This window comes from Malaclemys terrapin, chromosome 21, assembly GCF_027887155.1.
Source record: "Malaclemys terrapin pileata isolate rMalTer1 chromosome 21, rMalTer1.hap1, whole genome shotgun sequence".
In the NCBI taxonomy this organism is placed as follows: Eukaryota; Metazoa; Chordata; order Testudines; family Emydidae; genus Malaclemys; species Malaclemys terrapin.
Genome location: NC_071525.1, coordinates 18,565,692 through 18,590,902, shown reverse-complemented (window position 1 = coordinate 18,590,902; position 25,211 = coordinate 18,565,692). Strand labels below are relative to the sequence as shown.

Sequence of the window (25,211 nt, the reverse complement as noted above, 5' to 3'; positions counted from 1 at the left end):
GTTAGAGCAAACTTAGTGACAACAAAACATTTAGTGAATTAGTGTCAAATTTGCCAAATTGTTTCACCCAACCACCAAAAATCTGACATTTTCCAATATAAAATTTTTCATTTTTTTTCCGAAGTGGCTTTGTCTTGAAATGCTTTTATTTAATTTGTATTTACAATGTGTAAAATCCAAGCTCACAAAACAGACCATTTTGTTCCAACTGAAACAATCCCCCCTCTCCTTTTCATTTGCCAAAAAAAAAAAAATAAAAAAAATTCTTCATTTTGGGGTCATCTCCAAATAAGTCGCCTCCTCCCGATTTTTCTAAACAACCAGAGACCCAAAGAATTGATTATTGGCACAGGCCTTTACATGCCATCTGTGGTCCCAATTCAGCCCCGTTGTGGCTGAAGACACCGGATCAAAGCTGATAATAGGGATGAGAACTTAAACATCTCCATGTTTAGATCAAAAGAGCAGTGACTGTGTCTAAGCCCCCATTGTCAGCTCAATATGTACGTTACTCACCCTCAATTTTACCGTGGAAGCTGTACCTCGCAGAGGTCTGAACTGCTATTAAACACAGGTGCAAACAACTTGAGGAATGGAGTCACTTTTGCAGTATGGCCTCACCGGCCCTCGGTCCTGTTGCATAGCTGATCTCGGGGGCTGTTCGGGCTTGATGTTTCCTGAAATTTGGCCTCTTTGCTTTTTCCCCCCTCACTCTGCACCAAGAACATTATAAGCATCTGAAAATGTTCAATCAGTACCTCCGGGGGAGGAGGATAGCCGGTACCACTGGGCATCAAATGACCCCAAATTTGCATCACAAACCCCACCCCTGCCTCTGTTGCTCAGTGCCACTTTTCAAGGCAGTTGACCCAGGCACAGGCGCATTGGTGCAATTTGTGAATATTAACAGCAGCTCATCTTCAGGGGGCTGCATCTCCTGATGTCCCCGATCAAACAACCGCCCTTGGCTCCCGCAGACTCCAGCAGAGCCCCTGCGGCTTGGTGCCACTTTCCAAGTCGATGTAAGTCTGCAACTGGTTTTCAGATCAGTGTGAAAAAATTAAGAGCTGCTCCTTTTCATGCAGCTTTAACTGAGGGCCCTGGATCACAACCCTCTGAACCTGCCCCACTCACTCTGCCCCCAGCCTTGCTCAGAGTCTGCCAATTTCAAGCCAAGCCGAGCAGGCGAGTGGATTTCAGAGCACTTTGATTCATCGGTTCTGACAGGAAAAGGTTTTGCCGCAGGCCTGGCTGTAGGAGTGCCCTTACCTGATCTGCTGTGGGAGTCCCAGACCTTGGGCAATTTTGAGCTTAGCATTGGCAGCACCTGGTACAAGTGGCCCCTACATCTGACAGTCCTTTCCTCTCTGCATGCTCTCATCCAACCCAGGGCATCAGCCCAGACACACATCTCTGTTTATATAGTGTGTGTGTGTGTGTGTGAGTGTGAGAGAGAGAGAGAGAGAGATAAATATAAAGGGAAGGGTAACAACATTTATGTATGCAGAAACATAAAATCCCTCCTGGCCAGAGGTACAGAATCACTTTACCTGTAAGGGGTTAAGAAGCTCAAATAACCTGGTTGGCACCTAACCAAAAGGAAGAATAAGGAAAGAAGATACTTTCAAACCGGGGCAGGGCAGGGCAAGAGGTTTTCTTTGTTCTCTCTTTGTTGGGTTCCCTCTCTGGACAGAGAGAGAGAGAGAGAGAGAGAGAGAGAGAGAGAGAGACCAAGCAGTTAAAACATCTTCTGAAAAGATACCTGAAATGATACATCTAAAATTACAGAAATTTTAAGTAAAGCCAAGGAAATGTGTTTTATTATCTTTTGTTTTAGCTTGTGAATTTTCCCTATGTTAAGAGGGAGTTTTATTCCTGTTTTTTTGTAACTTTGAAGCGGAGCCTAGAGGAGAATCCTCTGTGTTTTAAATCTTTTTATTTACCCTGTAAAGTTACCTTCCATCCTGATTTTGCAGGTGTGATTCTTTTACTTTTTAAATAAAATTCTTTTTAAGAAACTGATTGATTTTCAGTGTCCTAAAAACCCAAGGGTTTCGTCTGTGTTCACTTTGTAACCAATCAGTCAGTATATTATTCTCAAGCTTCCCAAGGAAAGGGGGTGAAGGGGTTTGGGGGAATATTTTGGGGAAACAGGGATTCCAAGTGGCCCTTTTCTTGGATTTTTGTTTAAATCACTTGGTGGTGGCAGCAATACCGTCAAAGGACAAGGAAAGGATTTGTGCCTGTAACAGGGTGCTGGCCTAAGAGGCACTGAACCAGCCCCTGTTAGCTCAGAACCTGCTAGCATAGCTCCCATAAAGGGGAACTGACTGGAGCTGGCAGGGTGTGGCTCATTAAAGGAGCCTGAGAGCAATCACCTGTGAGCCTGCTGAGAGGAAGGCCTAAAAAGCTAGCAGGAAGGAAGTAGGAAGGGTGGGGGAGAAAAACAACAACCACCACCACGAGGAAAGTGAGGTGTGAGGGCCTGTTGTGTCCAGCTAGCTGTAAGAGCAAGCCGTTCCCTAAGGGGCTACCTGACTGATATTGAACTGTATATACGTGGGGGTGGGAAAATACAGGGAAATAAAAGGACACTGGTGTGTGAAAGAGTGGTCTCCAGCGAATTTGTACCGCAAGCAACAAAGTGCTCGTCTAGAGTGCCTATGGGAAGTTTTAACCTAAGTTGGTAGAAATAAGCTTAGGGGGGTGTTTCATGTGGGTCACCACATCTGTACCCCAGAGTTCAGAGTGGGGAGGGAACCCTGACAATATATATATATGTACATACACACACAAACATTTAAAAAACCCAATAGTACCCTACCAGTTCTAGACATTTGAGAGGTTCTTGAACCTCTTGGGTCTGAAAGTTTTTTAAAACCTAAACTGGTCCTCTGTGTTCTAGGATGTTGTAGATAAATCTCTGCATAAAGCATCTTCGTATAACTATTATTTTCATAGGACTTTGTATTATGCCTCTGCATATAACCTTGTGTTAAGTCTTTCCATATATAACATCTATTTTCATACAACTTTGTATCAAGTCCTTAGATATAGGAACTTTGTATCATATCCTTATATAGAAACTTTTTATTGAGCCTTGGTATGTTATAGCCCCTAGGGATAGTTAAGGTAGAAGAAAAGTGTCTTTTCACTAGGAGCAGAATAAGATCTCCCCCCTTTTTATCAATTGCCCTGTTGAATGAATGAGGTGTGAATGAGCAAGGCGTGGAAGGCAAGCACCTCTAGACAGCTGCAACAGTTGGAGAGGGGATGGAAGCCAGACCCAAGAACAATAAAACTTGTCAGGTGGGCTCATTAAAAAAAAATCAGATATATTGATGGCCTTGGGAGTTAGAAGCGAGCACCTTCTTTTGAAAAACACCCTCTTTGAAAATAAGTGTGGCAGCATTAAGACAACACCCAGAAGGAAGCGCCACAGAAGACCAACTGACACAGACACAGATTTTGCATCTAGTATAGATTTGTATGAGAGGGGAGCTGCTATAAATGTGAGGTGTCTTGCAGAGGATCTCGGGTCTCATCTTGTCAACACCGGAGCATCGATCCAAATCGACAGATGCTCGGATCCACCCCTCTCGCATCTAACTCACTTGGCCAATGAAGTTAAGGGGAGCAACTAGTTGGTAACAACAACAACAACAAGACGGAGTGTGCTTGTGTGTGTGCGCATGAGTGTAAAATATTATATGCATATGATACAGTGTTGATTGATACATGTATTACCAATAAATGTGATGCTCTGCCTTATCCCCCCCCCCAAAAGATCCTTTGCAGTACTTTAAGTAAAACAATGTCATATAGGAGGTCGGAAACTAGACTACATAGGACCTCTCTGGATTTTAAAACTTTGATAGACCTAGAACCCAAGAGATTGAAGAACCAGCCAAATATCTAGAATGCATAGGAACCTTTTGGCTTTTGAAACATACAGGGGCTTGGAAAACATGATCATAGAAGATTAGGGTTGGAAGAGACCTCAGGCCCAAAACTGGATACAATACTCCAGGTGTGGCCTCACCAGTGCCGAATAGAGGGGAATAATCACTTCCTCGATCTGCTGGCAGTACTCCTACTAATGCAGCCCAATATGCTGTTAGCTTTCTGGGCAACAAGGACACATTGTTGACTCATATCCAGCATCTCGCCCACTGTAATCCCCAGGTTCCTTTCTGAAGAACTGCCGCTTAGCCAGTTGGTCCCCAGTCTGGAGTGGTGCATGGTCCTTTTCAAAGTCCAGGAATCTGCACTTGTCCTTGCTAAACCCCATCAGATTTCTTTTAGCCCAATCCTCCAATTTGTCTTGGTCACTTTGAACCCTATCCCTACTCTCTGGCATATCTACCTCTCCGCACAGTTTAGTGTCATCGGCAAACTTGCTGAGGGTACAATCAATCCCATAATCCAGATCATTAATGAAGATTGAGGAAAGTGATTATTCCCCTCTATTCGGCACTGGTGAGGCCACATCTGGAGTATCGCATCCAGTTTTGAGCCCCCCCACTACAGAAAAGATGTGGACAAGTTGGAGAGAGTCCAGGGAGGGCAACAAAAATGATTAGGGGGCTGAGGCACATGATTTATGAGGAGAGGCTGAGGGAACTGGGGTTATTTAGTCTGCAGAAGAGAAGAGTGAGGGGGGATTTGATAGGATCTCTCTTAACTAGTTGAAGGCTGCTATCTCCTAGAACTGGAAGGGACCTTGAAAGGTCGTAGAGTCCAGCCCCCTGCCTTCACTAGCAGGACCAAGTACTGATTTTTGCCCCAGATCCCTAAGTGGCCCCTTCAAGGATTGAACTCACAACCCTGGGTTTAGCAGGCCAATGCGCAAACCACTGAGCTATCCCTCCCCCCCAAACTACCTGAAGGGGGCTCCAAAGGGGATGGAGCTCGGCTGTTCTCAGTGGTGGCAGTTGACAGAACAAGGAGTAATGGTCTCAGGTTGCAGTGGGGGAGGTTTAGGTTGGATATTAGGAAACACTATTTCACTAGGAGGCTAGTGAAGCACTGGAATGGGTTCCCTAGGGAGGTGGTGGAATCTCCTTCCTTAGAGGTTTTTAAGGCCTGGCTTGACAAAGCCCTGGCTGGGATGATTTAATTGGTGTTGGTCCTGCCTTGAGCAGAGGGTTGGACTAGATACCTCCTGAGGTATCATCCAGTCCTAATCTTCTATGATTCTTTTGTATCTAAAAACTAAAGGTTTTATTATAAACTAAAAGAAAGAAGAGAGTTGTTAAATGGTGAAATCACATAAGTATAGTAACTCCTCACTTAATGTTGTAGTTATGTTCCTGAAATATGAGACTTTAAGCGAAACGATGTTAAACTAATCCAATTTCCCCATAAGAATTAATGTAAATGAGGGGGTTAGGTTCCGGGGAAATTTTTCTTCCCCAGACAAAAGACTGTGTGTGTGTGTGTGTGTGTGTGTGTGTATATATATATATATACACACACACACTGTATACGTTTTAAACAAACAATTTAATACTGGAACACAGTGATGATGATTGTGAAGCTTGGTTGAGGTGGAGGAGTCAGAGGGTGGGATATTTCCCTCAAGGGTTAACCCTCTCACACTGCAAGGCAGCAGGAATGGAGGGAGAGATGCGCATTTCCCCTTTAAGTACACTGCCTTGTTAATTAAATCAGCTTGCTGAGATCACAGCTGCTGCAAGCTCCCTCTGTCCTGAGCCCTGGTGTGTCCCCCCTGCTCTATGGAAGATGGGGTAAGCAGGGAGGGAGGGGGACACCCTGACATTAGCCCCCTTTTCCATCTCTCCCCCCTTCCCCCACACAGGAAACAGGAGTCTCAGGGAACAGCTCCAAGGCAGAGGGCAGGAGCAGCACACGGCAGTGGGGGGAGGGACACAGCTGAACTGCAGGCAGCTGCTGCACAGGGAAATTAGGGGAGCGGGGAGCTGATGAGGGAGTTGATAGGGGGCTGCCAGTCCACCCTGGTTCCAAGCCCCCACCAGCTAGCTGCAAGGGGCTGCTCTTCCTGCAAGCAGGGGACAAAGCAGGCTGCTGCCAAACGACGTTAGAAGGGAGCATTGCACAACTTTAAACGAGCATGTTCCCTAACTGATCAGTGTCATAACTATAAAGGGAAGGGTAACAGCTGTCCTGTGTACAGTACTACAAAATCCCTCCTGGCCAGAGACTCCAAAATCCTTTTCCCTGTAAAGGGTTAAGAAGCTCAGGTAACCTGGCTGACACCTGACCCAAAGGACCAATAAGGGGACAAGATACTTTCAAATCTTGGGGGGGGGGGGGAAGGCTTTTGTTTGTGCTCTTTGTTTGGTAGTTCGTTCGCTCTTGGGACTGAGAGGGACCAGACATCAATCCAGGTTCTCCACATCTTTCTAAACAAGTCTCTCCCGTTTCAAACTTGTAAGTAAATAGCCAGGCAAGGCGTCTTAGTTTTATTTTGTTTTCTCAACTTGTAAATGTACCTTTTGCTAGAGTGTTTATCTTGGTTTGCTGTACTTTGAACCTAAGACTAGAGGGGGGGGTCCTCTGAGCTCTTTAAGTTTGATTACCCTGTAAAGTTATTTTCCATACTGATTTTACAGAGATGATTTTTACCTTTTTCTTTAATTAAAAGCCTTCTTTTTAAGAACCGGATTGATTTTTCCTTGTTTTTAGATCCCAAGGGGGTTGGATCTGTATTCACCAGGAGTTGGTGGGAGGAGGGGAATGGTTGATTTTTTCCTTGTTTTTAGATCCAAGGGGGTTGGATCTGTATTCACCAGGAGTTGGTGGGAGGAGGGGAATGGTTGATTTTTTTCCTTGTTTTTAGATCCAAGGGGGTTGGATCTGTATTCACCAGGAGTTGGTGGGAGGAGGGGAATGGTTGATTTTTCCTTGTTTTTAGATCCAAGGGGGTTGGATCTGTATTCACCAGGGAATGGGTGAAAGGTTTCTCAAGGCTTCCCAGGGAAGGGAATTAGCTTGAGATGGTGGCAGCGGACCAGAGCTAAGCTGGTAGTTAAGCTTAGAAGTCTTCATGCAGGCCCCCACATTGTACCCTAAAGTTCAGAGTGGGGATACAGCCTTGACAATCAGCAACATAACTACGAAACAACCTTAAGTGGGATGACTTTAAGTGAGGAGTTACTGTACATATGATTTCTGAGTCCATAGATCAGGTTCCTAGCAGCACTGGTGAGTTCTCTGGCTTGTAAAGTTCTTCTGGAACACACCCAAAGCTTGGATGGGTCTGTCAGTCCTTTGTTCAAAGCTTCAGTTTGTAGAGAAGTTGCTCCAGAGCTAAGAAGCAGGATTGAAGACAAAATGGAGAAGATGCAGCTGCCTTTTTATATGTTTGCAATGTGGCTTGTACATCTTCTGTCCCAAACAAAAGCTCCCATCATATGGGCATGGAAAGGCACTTGGAGTCCCCTGTGCACAGGCATCTCCCTACATCTCCTGCTGACTCATAGGTGTGGCCCCTGGCTTCTGTCAATGGGCTCATTGTACAGCTGATTCCCCTGGATGGGCCATCCAACAGGCTGGATAGTGCACATGCCAAAGTGTCTGGGGGTGTCACCCAGATACACAGCACAAGTTGGAGATATCAATATACCGCACATATTTATAACTCACCATACAAAGATGATACATACATATAAATCAACTTATCATACTTAGCAAATTATAACTAAGATGGTTGTGGCTGTTCCTCCTCTGTGTGGGAAGGAGGCCATGCCCCCTCTCTGCAACACTGCTGGAAGGGCACAGTTCAGGGGGATTTGGGACTGGGTCTCTGTCACTCAGTGGTGTAGAGCAGTAATTAGTTAGGGGCCCAGGCCCTCTGACAGGGCAGGACAGCAAACAACTAGAAAGCTCTGGCCTACAATCAATGTAAAGCAGCAGTGTCTATAAGCCCAGGCCCTCAGGCAGGGCAGAGCAGGGCAGCAAACAGGGGGCTCTGGCCTGCAGTCAGGACAGAGCAGTAATGAGTCCATAAGACCAGAACCTCAGGCAGGGAGGGGCATCAAACAATCAGGGGTCCTGGCTCTGGTGGACCGCCAACAAATGCAGGACTTTTGCCCAGAGTGGGAGCCTGCCACCCCTGGGTGAGGTGGTAGGGGGACCTGGGCTCACCCGACTCCATCAGGTCCCAGCCCAGGGCCCTAACAGTGGTGGAGTGGTACACCAATAGGTCAGCAGGGAAATCCTGAGGCCACACACTGGCCAGCTGTCAGTCAGCAACACAGCCAAATTAGAAGAACAGGAGTACTTGTGGCACCTTAGAGACTAAGGAATTTATTTGAGCATAAGCTTTTGTGGGCTACAGCCAACTTCATTGGATGCATAGATAGAATGGAACATATAATAAGTGTGTGTGTGTGTGTGTATATATATATATATATATATATATATATATATATATATATATATATATATATATATACACACACACACACACACACACACACACACACACACACAGAGAAGATGCCATACCAACTCTAAGAGGCTAATTAAATAAGATGACCTATTATCAGTAGGAAAAAACGTTTGTAGTGATAATCAAGATGGTCAATTACAGACAGTTGTTAAGAGGTGTAAGGTAGTTATCATAAGGAAATAGATTCAAGTAGTGTAATGACTCAACCATTCCCAGTCTCCATTCAAGCTGAGTCATTGGCTGAGTCATTACACTACTTGAATCTATTTCCTTATGATAACTACCTTACACCTCTTAACAACTGTCTGTAATTGACCATCTTGATTATCACTACAAACGTTTTTTCCTACTGATAATAGGTCATCTTAATTAATTAGCCTCTTAGAGTTGGTATGGCATCTTCTCTGTGTGTCTGTGTATATATATATATATAATATGCACAAACTCTTATTATGTTCCATTCTATGCATCCGAAGAAGTGGGCTGTAGCCCACGAAAGCTTATGCTCAAATAAATTTGTTAGTCTCTAAGGTGCCACAAGTACTCCTGTTCTTTTTACAGATACAGACTAAGACGGCTGCTACTCTGAAAACAGCCAAATTATATTAATCTCTCCAGGCAACTTCCTACACTCTCATTCAGGGGGAGAGGTGGAAATACCTGGGTCCCAGGGTCGTTGTTCTTTCCACCAGGATAAAACAGCTAATGGCAGCCCCAGCAACTGTTCAGTGTCTCCAGCAATCGGCAGCTCTGGCAGTCCCTCCAGGTCTGAGGAGCTAGAGCGATTGCTGTTGGGTCCAAGCTCCGGCACCGTGTGGGAGACATCCTTCCCTCCAGCAGCTCCTCTCCAACTGAGCTGGAGGACCTGTCTTTTATACTTCTGTTTCCTGTCCCGCCCCTCTGCTTCCGGTGGGATGGGCATGGGTGTCCTGGTTCTGCCCACCGGGGGCAGTTGTGACCGTCCCTCCAGCCATCTGGAAAAGAGGCCACACTCCATTGCTACAATAACTTTTCCACTGAAACCTTACATGGCGTATCTCGTATGATTCACTGCAATTTCATAATATTGGTATCCATAATATTATGAATGGTCACCCACATTCCCTACAGCATCGGGTCACATGGTATTGACAATTATTTCACAGCCGCCACAAAAGACTTATGGAAACTACGTAGTTCAAGCAACATGTGGGAATTATTATTAATTAATATTATTTATTTCAGCAGTGCTGGGAGCCAAGTCCTGGCCCAGGACCCCGCTGTGCTAGGCACTGTACAAACACAGACCAAAAAGACAGTCCATGTCCCAAAAAGCCCACAATGGATAGAGACCTGGGCTGGGGTGCAGGAGAGCTGGGTTTGTTCCCAGTACTGCCACTGGACGGACTAAAGGTTCTAATGGGTTACCTTGGCCAAATGACTTCCCCACTCTGTGCCTCAGTTTCCCGATTTGTAAAAACTGGAAGACTCCTACAGACCTCCTTGTTAAAGTTCTTTGAGATGTACTGATGATAAGCACTAGAGAAGACACAGATATCGCAATTATAATACACAGACTCTTCTATAATACACTATACCTAATCGATTTTAACCATTTGGAAATCTAGAACCACGATTAAACGTTTAGCAAACAATCTGAAACCTGTTGGATTCTATGTAGTTTGAAAACATTCTAGAATCCAGTGATGTTCTAGATCCAGTCGGGAATCTAGAACCCATGGACTTTGTGTTTAAACACATTGAGAGGCTTACAATCAATGAAATTCCACAGCCAGCTCGTGATACAGAATCCAAGAGAGTTAATTAAGTTAGAACACAGTCAGAGACCTAAAACAAAGAAGATTCTGGTGCTGGCTACTGATCTGCTGCCATTGATGACCCATTGCATTTGAAAAAATTGAGAAACTTAGAATGCATGGGAATCTAGAATCCAGGGACCCTGCAGGGTATATAAACATTGACATAGCTGGAATACATCAGCTTTTAGAAACTTTGGGGATGCAGGAAAAACTGGGTTGGAAAGTTTTCAACTCTCCTTAAGTCTGGCCACCTTCACACCATCTCCTGTTTTGTGTTCTCGACTTCTGACCCATGTCTTCCACTAGACTCAGGGGAACTGCTGCTGAGATCATCAAAAAAAGCCACATCGACCAGAGCTAAAAGAGACATCCTGAAGACCTGCCAGAACTTCTCCCCCACTAAGAGGTAGAGGATGGGAGAGAAGCAGGCATTGAAGCAGGACTTGAAGCTCTAAATGACTGAGAGAACACTTTTCAGTGACTTTGGCACCTCCTTCTTGTAGAGCTTTAAGCCACTGTATAGGTGGTAGGGCAGCTAGCCGAGGAAGAAGGAAACCACCATGGACACCAATGACTTTGAAGGGCTTCCCAGCCCTCACCAGCTTCTTCTCCTTCATATTCATCCCCACACAGACATAGCATCCCACTATGGTGCAGAAGGACAGCAGGAAGCCCAGCAGGTACCGGAAGATGAAGATGGCCAGATGGACCCATATCCACAGGTCCTGCATCTCGGCTCCATTCCAATCTCCGAAGATGTAGTACTTAATGAGTCTAGCAATTCTGACCCCATCCACCACACGGGTCTCCTGGAAAGCCAGGTAGGGAGCACTGAGACCAAAGGAGGCTAGCCACAGACAGACGACCAGCTTCGTATCCCAGGAAATGGTGTGATGATTCCAAATGGGATGATGAGTGAGGGTGTAGCAGTCCAGACTGATGAGGGTGAGAAGGAAGATGGAGAACATGCCCATGGAACTGAAGGCATTGAGAAGTTTGTAGCCATGCCAAAGACCAAGTGGAAATACAGAAGGACGTAGACGGTGAAGAAGGGGATCAGCTGGGTGAAGAGGAGGTAGCAGGAGACCAGGTGAAGGAACCAGAGCATGGTCACTGTCCTCCTCATCTTCAGTCCCAGCACTCACAGGTACAGCCTGTTCCCCATCACACCCACCAGGAAGGTGATGAAAAGCAACACAGCAGAGGCCAGGTGAGGAGTCTTCATGGTCTCTGGGGTCTTGCTGGAATTTGCCACTGTGGTTGGTGGGAGTGCCGAGATATCTTGTTCCACTGTACCCTGAGAAGAGATATTAGAGGGGTTGAAAGGGATGACAATGGAGGCGAAAAGGGAGAGTGGAAGAGGAAAAGCGAGAAATACCAGAGTGGGATAGGAAGGCATCATTGGAAACAATCTCTCTGGGCACCCTGTGGCCCTCCAGAATATCCAGGCTGGATATTGTCAGAAACTGGGCTATAGCCGGTGGAACTCACTGCTACAGGATAGAGCTGTGAGCAGTAGGGGAGGACAAGTGCAATAGCAGAAATGGGAGGAGTGGAGAAGGGGACACTCTAGTAGATCAAACATACAGCTATGTAGAGATTATCAAATAGCTGTGATCTGGACTACTGGCTGGTTCAGGGGAGCAGGGAATGGGACCTGGGGCCTTTCCACTCTAGGGTGGTCAGCACCAATCTGGCCCCAGGACAGGGGATCAGGTCTACTCAGTTGGGGGGGGGGGGATCAGTGCTGTTGCCTCCTAGCATGCAGGAGCTGGTGCTGGTGCAACTCACTGTTACAATGAAGAAAAAGCCAACCCTCCCCCACCTCATCTCTTGTGCTCATCTGCCAGTCACAGGAACTGCTACTACATCCTGACTCGTGAGAGCGTGTAGGGTCCTTCTCACCTTCGTTGTAACACAGGAAGCCACAATCCACCGAGCTGCTTCTCTGCACCCAAGCCGTGCTGCCTCCTTCATAGCCGTATTATCCTGGAGTCCTGTCTGCTCTGTAGAATGGCCTAGTGGTTAGAGAATGGGGGAGCGGCTGGGAGCCAAGACTCCTGGGCTGTGGGAGGGACGTGGGGTGTTGTTGCTTACACTCTGCAAATGGGGAACCCCTCATCTGATTAACATGAAACAAAACAGAAAAATTCACCCACGTCACAGACCTCAACTACTACCTCTGTCTATTGAGTGCCCCATGTTAACCCCAGTGCTACCGGCGGCAGGGACTTTCACAGGCTAACCCTACTGATATCCAGTGGCAGGGAGTCCGACTGGTTTGCCTTTACAATAGCAAATTTGTGTGGATACTAGGTGGTCTTAGCAAGGACATTCCCCTTTAGACCCAATGCTGGGCCCTCTGCCCATTGTTTTAACTCACCTGGGCAGCAGGTGGTGGAAACACGGACCCAGCAGAGAGATTCAGATGACATGTGTTTGCCCAGCAAAACATCTGCGTGTCTGTCCCTGCCTCAGCTTTGCCTTGCATGTTGAGTTCACTCCCCTTAACTCTCTGTCTTCTACATGCTCCACCCCAACCTCCTCTCTCAGGTCGAAAAGTTGCAAACCATAAATGGAAATGATCATTCCGACACTGTCTTAGCAGAGAAACCACCTAAGAAACAGCCATTGCTTTAAAACTAGCTCCCATTCCCCTCCCAGAACCGGGGCTAGAACCCAGTGGGAGGTGTAGTCATGGCCCCAAACCGTGCTGTGCTCGGCACTGTATAAAGACAAGAGAGAGCTTACTGTCTAAGGAGTCAGTGTTTGATAGAGACCAGGTCCAGGTCTCAGGAGGCGGACTGAATGAAGGTAGCCAAGTCACTTCCATACTCACTGCCTCAGTTTCCACATTTGCAAAAACTGGGAGACTGCTGCTGACCTACTTGGCAAAGTTCTTTGATATCTACTGAGGGCAAGCACTAGAGAAGAGCTAGTTATTGCTATTATAATACACAGACTCTTCTATAATACACCACACCAAATGGATTTGAAACCATTTGGAAATCTAGAACCCCCATGAGATTTTTAGATCAACAAAGAAGCTGGAACCTGTTGGAGTCTATATGATTTAAAAACACTCTAGAATCCACTGGGGTCCTAGCACCAGTCAGGAATCTAGAACCCATGGACCCTATTGAGTGTGAACACTTTGAGAGACTTAAAACGAAGAGTCCAGAGCCAGCCAGTGATGCAGAACCCATGAGAATCAGTTAAGTTAGACTACATCAAGAGACTAGAACAAACAAGATTCTAGAGCCAGCTAGTGATCTGGAACCCTTAACAGCCATTGACTTTGAAAAAATGGAGAGACCTAGAATGCATGGGATTCTGCAGATAAAAATGAATCTGGAATCCCAAGGACACTGCTTGGTTTATAAACATTGAGATACCTGGAACCCATCAGGTATCAGAACCATGAGGGATAAAGGAACAAGTGGGATGACAAGTTTCCAATGCTCTCTAACTCCAGGCACTTTCGGGCACTTGTGACCGACATCGGCACCGCATTCTTGTAGAGCAGCAAGCCCTGGCAGAGATGGTAGGGCAGCCAGCAGATGAAGAATGACACCATCGCAGTCACCATGACTTTGAAAGGCTTCCCGCTCCTCGTGGACCCTTCTTCTTCTTCTCCAGCCCCATCCGGCTCTGGCATCCCACGCTGGTGCAGAGGCGCAGCAGAATGCCCAGCAGAAACTGCACCCTGAAGATCAGCAGATGGAGATGTCTCCTCCAGGCCTGCGTCTCGGCTCCATCCTCCTCTCCAGAGAAGGTGTAACTATTCGTGCAGGTAACTCTGCCCCCTCCATCTCTGGGATTTCCTGGAAACCCAGTTAGGGAGCGCTGAGGGCGAAAGAGACCAGCTACATGCCCACGACCAGCTTCTTGGCCCGGGTCACAGTGCGGTGACACCAGCACCAGACGGGGTGGCATGTGACAGTGTAGTGGTCCAGGCTGGTGAGGGTGAGGAAAATGGCAGAGAACATGCCCAGGGAGAGGCAGGCATTGAGGAGCTCGCACATGGCCATGCCAAACACCCAGAGGAAACCCAGGCAGATGTACATGCGAACAGAGTTATAAAGCAGGATGTGAGCAGGTAGGTGAGTAACAGATGGAAGTCACCATCATCCTCAGCCGCAAAACCCACAGGCAGAGCCCACAGCCAGCCACCCCCACCAGGGGGTGCCACACGCAGCTGCCACTTGACTTCCCTTCCCAAAAAGCTGCAGATTGCTCTTTTTGGCTGCTGGAGCAGAGGGGTGGTGAGTGGCTGGGCAAGCAGGGAAGGTGGAGGTGACGTGAGGGTTCAGTTGGCCGGGAAGGCAGAGGGGGTGTGAGGGTGCTGGATTGGCTGGGAAGTCAGAGGTGCTGTGAAAGGGTAGGCTGCCTGTGAAGGCGGAGGGACCATGAATGGTCAGACAGGTCATAGAATATCAGGGTTGGAAGGGACCTCAGGAGGTCATCTAGTCCAATCCCCTGCTCAAAAAGCAGGACCCATCCCCAACTTTTTTTTTTTTTTTTTTTGCCTCAGCTCCCTAAATGGTCCCATCAAGGATTGAACTTACAACACTGGGTTTAGCAGGCTAATGCTCAAACCACTTCCCCTTGTTGGGAAGGTGGAGGGGCCATGAGGGGTCAGGCTCGCCAGGAAGGCAGAGGGGCTGTGAGACCATAAGAACACAAAGGGGATTGGAGACGACAGAAGAGGGGAAGGGAGAGAGAGACAGACATGTGCAGCCCGTGCCCTAGCAGTGAGAAACACGGCATTTCATTCTCCTCCCTGCACAAACCCGTTAGGCTTCAGCCACACACAGGACTCACTGGACCCCATTCTCCTCAGAATTCAACGCTGGTCTCATGTACTGTGCCACTGGGGACTGTTTTCCCAGTAGCATTGGGTTCCCTTCGGGGGTCTTAGGGTCCCAGCTCCAAGGATGGAGCCTCTGTAACCAACACTCTGGGGAGGGCTGGGTGTGACTGAGATTTTATCTAGAACAGGAAGGGACAGCATTTCACATGAGTTGTCTCATTCAGGGATGTACCCACAACATGTAGATAACACAGGACTCCTCACGGCTATTGACCTGCTCTAACCACTAGACCCCACCCCATCCTGTTCCATCCCAGAGCTGGGGACAGAACCAAGGGTCCTCACTCCCAGCTGCCCCCTGCTCTAGCCCATTAGAACCCAATCATCTCCCAGAGGTGGGGACAGAACCCAGGAGTCCTGGCTCCCAGACCCCCTGCTCTAATCCACAAGACCCCCCACTCCTTGTGACTCAGACTTTGTTTGGAGCTAACAGGGCTGGGTTATTTCTGGGTCACGGCAGCCTGTCACCCAAGGAGTTGTGCAAAATAGAGGCCCTTCCTCTTCATGGGGGCACGCCTCAATAGTTGAGCTCCTGGCCAAGCATCTAGTGCATTAGAGTGAGGGGTGGGGCTGGGAGCCAGGACTCCTGGGTTCTATGCCAGGGTCTGGGAGGGAGTGGGGCTAGTTTCAAAGCAATGGTTGTTGCTTAGCTGGTTTCTTTGCTAAGACAGTGTCCAATCATCATTTCCGTTCATGGTTTGCAGCTTGTGGATCTCAGAGAGCAGGTGGGGGTGGAGCATGTAGAAGATACAGAGTTAAGGGGAGTGAACTCAACACACAGGGGAGGGCTCTGGGGTGCAGGGGACAGATACACGGATGCTTTGCTGGCCAAACACACGCCATCTGAGGATCTCTCTGCACCTGGTCTGTGTTTCCATCACCTGCTGAACAGGTGAGTCGAGATAATGGGCAGAGGGCTCTGTGTTGAGTCTAAAGGGGAATTTCATTGCTAAGGCCCCCTAGAAGCCAAAGAAATTTGCTATTGTAAAGGCAAACCAGTGGGACTCCCTGCCCCTGGGTATCAGTGGGATTGGACTATGAAACTCCCTGCCACTGAGTAAGAGTGGTGTTCGCCTGTGAGACTCCCTGCCACTGGGTATCAGTGGGGTTCCCATGGGGCACTCAATAGACAGAAGTAGTAGGTAAGGTCTGTGATATGGGTGAATTTTTTCCCTTATTCCATGTCAGTCAGAAGAGTTGCTCCCCATTTACAAAGCTCTATGCCAGTGGTTCTCAACCTTTCCACACTACTCTACCCTTTGCAGGAGTCTGATTTGTCTTGCGTACCCCCAAGTTTTACCTCACTTCAAAACTACTTGCTTACAAAATCAGACGGAAAAATACAACAGTGTCACAGCTACACTATTACTGAACAATTGCTGACACGGCTACCCCTCTGATACTTGAACAATTGCTGACTTTCTCATTTTCCCCATATAATTAGAAATGAATTGGAGGATGAATGTTGTACTGACATTTCAGTGTATAGTACATAGAGCAGTATAAGCAAGTCATTGTATGAAATTGTAGTTTGTTCTGACTTTGCTAGGGCTTTTTATGTGGCCTGTTGTAAAACTAGGCAAATATCTAGAGGAGTTGATGTACCCCCTGACAGACCTCTGTGTACGCCCACCCCTGGCTGAGCACCTCTGCTCTAAGCCACAAGACCCCAATTTCCTCCCACAACACAGGAGTTCTGACCTCCACCCCACTCCCTGAGCTGGGAATAGAAACCAGGAGTCCTGGCTCCCGGCCTGCCCTTCTTTAACCATTAGGCCAGTCTGCAGAGCACAGAGGACTCCATGCTAACAAGGCCGTGAGGGGCGCAGTCCCTGACAGAGGCAATAGCCCAGAGGACCCTGCTGCAGGGCTGGCAGCACGGCTGTGGGACAGAGCAGCAGCAGCTTGAGGCTTCCTGTGCTACAATAAGAGTAAGGTCCCTGCACACTCTCATTAGTCAGAGTGTAGCAGCAATTCCTGTGACAGCCAGATGAGTACAAGAGACAGGGTGGGGGAAGGGTGGCTTTTTCCACCTTGTAGCAGTGAGCTCCACCGGCACCAGCTCAACGGAATGGATCCCCACCTCCCTAAACCAGCCAGTCACTGCCCTGGAGTCAGATTGGAACCAGGGCCTCCTGGAGGGGAAGGCCCCATATCCCCTTCCCCACCCCTCTAAGCCAGCCTGTCCTCCAGATCCCAGCAACATAGTATTATCAGAATAGCTGTGTATTTGACCTACTAAACTGTTTCTGTCCCCACTCCTCCTCATCTACTATCCTTTTTCCCTCTGCCCATAGTTCTACCTTATAGCAGTGAGTTTACACTGCTATGGCCCAGTTGCTGAGAATACCTAGCCTGGAATTTCTGGAGGACCAGAGAGCACCCAGACATATCCTCTCCAATGGTGCCTTCCTAACCCCCTTTTATTACTCCCTTCCTCCTCTTCCCCTCCCCCTTGTCCTCATGTCTGTCGTCCCTTCTAACCCCTCTTCTGTCTCTCCCCAGGTCACCATGGACCAAGGCAACACGACTCTCCTACCAACCACTGGGGCAAATTCCACCCAGACCCCAGCAGCTGTGAGCGCTGCTCACCTGGCCACAGCCGTGTTGCTCTTCATCACCTTCCTGGTGGGTGTGTTGGGGAACGGGTTGTACCTGTGGGTGCTGGGACTGAAGATGAGGAGGACGGTGACCACGCTTTGGTTCCTTCACCTGGTCTCCTGCTACCTTCTCTTCACCCTGCTGATCCCCTTCTTTGCCGTCTACGTCCTCCTGGGTTTCCACTGGGTCTTCGGCATGGCCTTGTGCAAGTTCCTCAACACCTGCATCTCTTTGGGCATGTTCACCTCCGTCTTCCTTCTCACCCTCATCAGCCTAGACCGCTACATCCTCACTCACCATCCCATCTGGTGCCGGCATCACCGCACCGTGCCCCGAGCTCAGAAGCTGGTGGTGGGTGTGTGGCTGGCCTCCTTTGCTCTCAGCGCTCCCTACCTGGCTTTCCGGGAGACCCAGGTGGTGGACGGGGGCAGAATCATCTGCATCAACAATTACACCCTCTCCACAGACTGGAACAGAACCGAAATGCAGTACCTGGGGAGACGGGTCCACCAGGCTATCTTCATGGTCCGGTTCCTTTTGGGCTTCCTGCTGCCCTTCTGCACCATCGTGGTATGCTATGGCAGGGTGGGGCTGAAGATGAAGAAGAAGAAGCTTGCGTGGGCTAGGAAGCCCTTCAAAGTCATGGTGGCTTCAATGGTTTCCTTCTTTCTCAGCTGGCTGCCCTACCACCTCTACCAGAGCTTGAACTTCTACAAGAAGGAGGTGCCAGAGTCAGTGATGGGTGCTCTTTTGGTCATTTACACCTTCACGTCCTGCTTCAATGCCTGCTTCACCCCCATTCTCTACCTCTTTGTGGGCGAGAAGTTCTGGCAGGTCTTCAAGATGTCTCTTCTCACTCTGGTCAAAGCAGCTTTTGTTGATGATCTCGGCAGCAGTGTCCCCGAGTATAGTGGAAGACATTGGTCTGAAGTTGAGAACACAAAACTGGAGATGGTCTGAAGTTGTCCAGACTTAGGGAGAGTTGAAAACTTGCCATCCCAGTTGTTCCTAGATCCCTGATGGTTCTAAAACGTGATGGGTCCCAGGTATCTCACTGTTTATAAATGCTGCAGTGTCCCTTGATTCTAGATTCCCTGCTCTCTCCAGAATCCCATGTGTTCTAGGTCTCCCAATTATTTCACACTTAATGGCACCAATGGCACTGAAGGGAGTGGCTAGATTGTGGACTGCAGTTTGCCACTGTGGGAGTGGCCGGACAGTAGATCCCTCTGGAAGGGGGGGACATAGAGTGTGGCACAGCCAGGGGGCAGTGTCACTGTAGGAGGATGCCATCGTCCTGGGAGTGTCGTGGGTCCAGGAACAGAGGTCACAGCAGGGAAGTCATCACTAGAGGAGGGCACAGCGCTAATTCCCTGGAGGCACCGCAGTGATGAGTCGTGCCTCATCACTCTGTTCATCTGGGAAACCCTCCAAAAATAGAAGCATAACAAATAATCACCAATTATTTTGGAATATTAAGCCTGTAAGGCAGTAGGGCATGGAGTGAACTGGCGAGATCCTCAGCCAGTGTAAATCAGTGTAGCTCTGTTGACTTCACTTCCGAGTTCTCAGGTTCTTCTCCTGCCTCTGGGAGACCCCTGGGGTCTAGCAGGGTAGAGTGGGGGGCTAGGATCAAGGACTCCTCAGTTCAATCCCCAGTTGTGGGAAAGCAGTGGTCTCTAGCAGTTAGAGCAAACTTAGTAACACCAAAACATTTAGTGAATTAGTATCAAGTTTGCCAAATTGTTTCTCTCAGTCACCAAAAATCTGACATTTTCAAATGAAACATTTTGATTTTCTTTTTTGAAATGGCTTTGTCTTGAAGTGTACTTCAATTTTATTTAAAATATGTAAAATTAAAAAAAAAATTAAAATAAAATTAATGGAGATATCCTATCGCCTAGAACTGGGAGGGACCTTGAAAGATCATCAAGTCCAGCCCCCTGCCTTCACTAGTAGGACCAAGTACTGATTTTGCCCTAGATCCCTAAGTGGCCCCCTAGAGGATTGAACTCACAATCCTGGGTTTAGCAGGCCAATGCTCAAACCACTGAGCTATCCCTCCCCCCTAAGCTCACCAAAAAAAAAAACAAAAAAAAAACATTTTGTTTGGACTGAAACACTTTTCATTTGCCAAAAAAAATCATTTGGGGTCATCTCCAAATAAGTGGAATAAACAGAGTTTTTGGAATAAACAGAGACCCGAAGAATCTGTTATTGGCACAGGACTTGCATGCCATCAGTGGTCCCAATTCAGCCCCGTTGTGGCTGAAGAGACCAAGTCAAACGTGATAATAAAGACAAGCACACAAACATCTCCATCTCTAGATCAAAAGAGCAGTGGCTGTGTCTCTAGGCCCCCTTGTGTCAGCTCAGCGTGGGTGTTACCCTCAATTTCCGGGGGAAGCCGTACCTTGCAGAGGGGTGAATTGCTATTAAGCACAAGTGCAAAGAAGTTTGAGGAGTTTGCAGTCCGGCTGTCCTGGCCCTTGGTCCTGTTGCATAGCTGATCTCAGGGGCCGTACGGGTTCGATGTTTCCTTAAATTCTGCCTCTTTGCTACTTCCCCTTGCTCTGTACCGAGAACATTATAACTACCTGAAAATGTTCAATCAGCATGTGCAGGGGTGGAGGGGAAGCCTGTATCATGGGAACCAAATGACCCCAATTTGCATTAGAAACCCCACCCCTGCCTCCATTGCAGAGTGCTGTTTTTCAAGGCAGCTTCCCCATGCATGGGGGCATCAGTGCAATTTGTGAATATGAACAGGAGCTCATCGTCAGGGGGCTGCATCTCATGACGTCCCCGATGAAACAACCACCCTTTGCTCCAGCAGAGCTGTAAGCAGAGTCTGTATGAGCTCTCTCCTGACATCTAGTGGTGAGCAGTGGAAAAAGTCATCAGAAACTGATCTCGTTTGAATGGACACACCCACTCCACCTAGGTGCTCAGCATGATGGGATTGCTTGCCCAAATGATCACTTGTGGCTGGTTTTGGATTCCCAGTCTCCTTGTTATGGGGGCAGGAGTAATAAAGGGTTATTATCCTTGTTGTGTGAAGCAAGGGCAGCAGAACTGTATCTGGCATTCCCCCAACGGAGGGTGTACCTGGCACACCCTCAACCTAAAAGCAATTGCTAGGCAGGGAACATGGGTTCCAAAGCCCAATGAGTGGAGAAAGGGTGGGGATAAGTACTTGTATGTGGGTGCTGGTCTAGGGCCATAGACACTGTTTGTTGTTTTGTCTCTCTATGGTGTAATATAAGAGCTAATTTAGACTCAATTGAGAGTTATCTTACATGCTGCAGAGCTGAACTCACTGATACTTAGGTCTAATATTTTGGGACAGTGTCTGTATTGCAAGAGACTGGATAGTGTACACCAGCAGTAAGGATCCCCACTAGCAGCTGAAATCACTGAGAGCTCTGATAAGTGTGTGTGTCGGGGGGGGCTGAAGGCATCTTGGTGAGTGGCCAGATGGCAGACAGGTGTGGTAAGTGGCCAGCACAGTGGCTGGTGGAGAGGTGCGGCAAGTGGCTAGCAGGATGGCTAGCAGAGAGGTGAGGCCAGCAGGGCTGCTGGTGGAGAGGCGTGGCAAGCGGCCAGCAGAGAAGCTGGTGAAGAGGGCCAGGGCAGAGCCCTGCAGAGGCACAGCAATTGGCTGTTGGGGTGACGAGCGAGTGCCCGAGCAGTGCAGTGTGTAAAGTGCCTCCTTGCCCCCCTCCCACCTTCCACACAGGGTGGGAAGTGAACTCTGCAGATGAACCTCTGAAGTCTGGCGCTCCACTGCCCAAGGACAGCAACTGTGAGTGGGGTACAGAGGAGGGACAGGCACGTTAAAGGGACATTGGGGGTTGGTGGACTTAAGACGCTGAGGGGAAAAGGACACTGCGCAACCTACTTGGGGGTGGGTCTTTTACTCATGGTTTGTGTTTATGAACCCTAGTTGTGGTGTTTTCCCAAATTAATGCTGAGTTACTTCTCTCCTTTTATTAAAAGTTTTTGCTACACTCAGACTCTGCTTGCGAGAGGGGAAGTATTACTTCTAAGAGGCACCCAGAGGGTGGTGTGTAATTGTCCCAGGTCACTGGGTGGGGGCTCAACCGGGTTTTGTGTTGTATTGTTGAAAAGGAACCCCTAGATACTGAACCAGGCCTTTGTTGCTGCTAGCTCCACCTGGCAGAAAGGTTACACAAGTCGATGCGAGTCTGCATCTGGTTTTCAGAGCGGTGTGAAAAAATTAAGAACGGCTCCTTTTCATACGGCTTTAACTGAGGGTTCCCAACCCCTGAAATCTGCTCTATTCACTCCATCACCGTCTTGCTCAGAGACAGCCAGATTCAAGTGACGCCGAGTGGGCGCGTGGATTTCAGAGCACTTTGACTCATAGGTTCTGACATGAAAAGTTTTCTCCACAGACGCAGATGCAGGAGCGCCCTTAGCAAATCTACTCTGGGAGTCCCAGACCTTGGGCAGTTTTGAGCTCAGCGTCGGCAGCACCCGGTTGCAAGTGGCCCCCTGAATCTGACAGCCCTTTCCTCTCTGAATAATCTCATCCAACCCCAGGGCATCAGCCCAGCCACACGTGTATGAATATATGTATAATATATATATATATATATATATATATATATACTCATATACATACACACGGAGACACACACAAAAACAGGTATTTAAAAACCCAATAGTACCCTATGAGTTCTAGACATTGTAGCGGTTCTTGAATCTCTTTGATCCTAGGTCTGACAATGTTTTTGTAAAACCCAAACTGGTCCTCTGTGGTCTAGGATGTCATATAGGAGGTCAGAAACTAGACTATATAGGACCTGTGTGGGTTTTAAAATGTTGACAGACCTAGAACCCAAGATGTTCAAGAACCAGCCAAATATCTAGAATGCATAAGATCCTATTGACTTTTGAAATATACAGGGGCTTGGAAAACATGATCATAGAATCAGAGAAGATTAGGGTTGGAAGAGACCTCAGGTCATCTAGTCCAAACCCCTGTTCAAAGCAGGACCAACCCCAACAAAATCATCACAGCCTGGGCTTTGTCAAACCGGACTTTAAAAACCTCTAAGGATGGAGGTTCCATCACCTCCCTAGGTAACCCATTCCAGTGCTTCACCACCCTCCTACTGAAATAGTTTTTCCTAATATCCAATATAGCCCTCCCCAACTGCAACTTGAGACCATTGCTCCTTGTTCTGTCATCTGACACAACTGAGAACAGCCTAGCTCCATCCTCTTTGGAACCCCCCTAGAGGTTGTTGAAGGCTGCTATCACATCCCCCCCTCACTCTTCTCTTATGCAGACTACATAAGACCAGTTCCCTCAGCCTCTCCTCGGAAGGCATGTGCCCCAGACCCCTAATCATTTTCGTTGCCCTCTGCTGGACTCTCTCCAGTTTGTCCACATCCTTTCTGTAGTGGGGGGTCCCAAAATTGGATACAATACTCCAGATGTGCCTCACCAGTGCCGAATAGAAGGAAATAATCACTTCCCTCAATCTGCTGGCAATGCTTCTACTAATGGAGCCCAATATGCCGTTACCCTTTATATCAACAAGGGCACACTGTTGACTCATTTCCAGCTTCTTGTGCACTGTAATACCCAGGTCCTTTTCTACAGAATTGCCGCTTAGCCAGTTGGTCCCCAGCCTGTAGCAGTGCACGGGATTCTTCCGTCTTAAGTGCAGGACTCTGCACTTGTCCTTGTTGAACCTCATCAGATTTCTTTTGGCCCAATCCTCCAATTTATCTAGGTCACTTTGGACCCTATCCCTACTCTCTGGCATATCTACCTCTCCCCGCAGCTTATTGTCATCCACGAACTTACTGAGGGTGCAATCCCTCCCATCATCCAGGTCATGAATGAAAACGTTGAACTGTAGTTCGATTCCCCAACCAGTCACACAGTGTGATCCTGGTCTCCCACATGGATTATAGAGAAGCCAAAAAAAAAAAAAAATCACACAGGCACCTTTATTGCATTCCAGTCGCAGGCTCCCAGTCAGCAAATAACTCCAGTATAGTGAGAAGTTACTTAAAACTCTGTTCACTATACAAAATGTTCTGGTCCCCAAAGGACCAGCCACATTACCAGATCAATACTAGTTTGGATCTTACCCAAAATGCCATGCTGCCAGCCAATCCTTTCATATCTAAAAACTAAAGGTTTTATTATCAACTAAAAGAAAAGAAAGAGAGGATAGTTGTTAAATGGTCAAAGCAATCAGATACGTACATATGATTTCTGAGTCCATAGATCAGGTTCCTAGCAGCACTGGTGAGTTTGCTGGCTTGTAAAGTTCTTCTGGAACATACCCAAAACTTGCATGGGTCTGTCAGTCCTTTGTTCAAAGCTTCAGTTTGTAGAGAAGTTGCTCCAGAGGTGAGAAGCAGGGTTGAAGATAAAATGGAGAAGATGCAGCTGCCTTTTTATATGTTTGCCACATGGCTTGTACATCTTCTGTCCCAAACAAAAGCTCTCACCATATGAGCATGGAAAAGCACTTAGAGTCCGCTGTCCACAGACATCTCTCTACATGTACTGCTGACTCATAGGTGTGGCCCCTGGCTTCTCACAATGGGCTCATTGTACAGCTGATTCCCCTGGATGGGCCATCCAACAGGCTGGATAGTGCACATGCCAAAGTGTCTGGGGGTGTCACCCAGATACACAGCACAAGTTGGAGATATCAATATACCACACATATTTATAACTCGTGATACGAAGATGACACATACATATAAATCAGCTTAGCATATTTAGCAAATCACAACTCTAAGGTGGTTGTGGCTGTTCCTCCTCCATCTGGGAGGCAGGCCCTGCCCCCTCTCTGCAACACTGCTGGAAGGGCACAGTTCAGGGGGATTTGGGACTGGGTCTCTGTCACTCAGTGGTGTAGAGCAGTAATTAGTTAGGGGCCCAGGCCCTCTGACAGGGCAGGGCACCAAACAACTAGAAGGCTCTGGCCTGCAATCAATGTAAAGCAGCAGTGTCTATAAGCCCAGGCCCTCAGGCAGGGCAGAGCAGGGCAGCAAACAGGGGGCTCTGGCCTGCAGTCAGGACAGAGCAGTAATGAGTCTATAAGACCAGAACCTCAGGCAGGGAGGGGCACCAAACGGTCAGGCGTTCTGGCTCTGGTGGACCACCAACAAATGCAGAACTTTTGCCTAGAGTGGGAGCCTGCCACCCCTGGGTGAGGTGGCAGGGGGTAGGGGGACCTGGGCTCACCCGACTCCACCAGGTCCCAGCCCAGGGCCCTAACAGTGGTGGAGTGGTACACCAATCGGTCAGCAGGGAAATCCTGAGGCAACACACTGGCCAGCTGTTAGTCAGCAACACAGCCAAATTATATTCAGCTCCCCAGGCAACTTCCTACACTCCTGTTCAGGGGGAGGGGTGGAAATACCTGGGTCCCAGGGTCGTTGTTCTTCCCACCAAGATAAAACAGCTAATGGCAGCCCCAGCAACTCCTCAGTATCTCCAGTG

The 25,211-nt window shown here is 48.1% G+C and overlaps 1 protein-coding gene and 2 pseudogenes across 1 annotated transcript; 1 reads left to right on the top strand and 2 right to left on the bottom strand.

Annotated features, from left to right (window-relative positions):
- Nucleotides 1-9,322: 9,322 nt before the first annotated feature.
- Nucleotides 9,323-12,692, bottom strand: LOC128827428 (probable G-protein coupled receptor 33; annotated as a pseudogene).
- Nucleotides 12,693-13,648: 956 nt separating this feature from the next.
- Nucleotides 13,649-15,134, bottom strand: LOC128827376 (probable G-protein coupled receptor 33; annotated as a pseudogene).
- Nucleotides 15,135-17,620: 2,486 nt separating this feature from the next.
- On the top strand, nucleotides 17,621-18,687 carry LOC128826817 (probable G-protein coupled receptor 33). The gene has a single exon (XM_054010309.1). The coding sequence runs from the start codon at nucleotides 17,621-17,623 to the stop codon at nucleotides 18,668-18,670; it is 1,050 nt and encodes a 349-aa protein (XP_053866284.1). The 3' UTR covers nucleotides 18,671-18,687.
- Nucleotides 18,688-25,211: the final 6,524 nt, after the last annotated feature.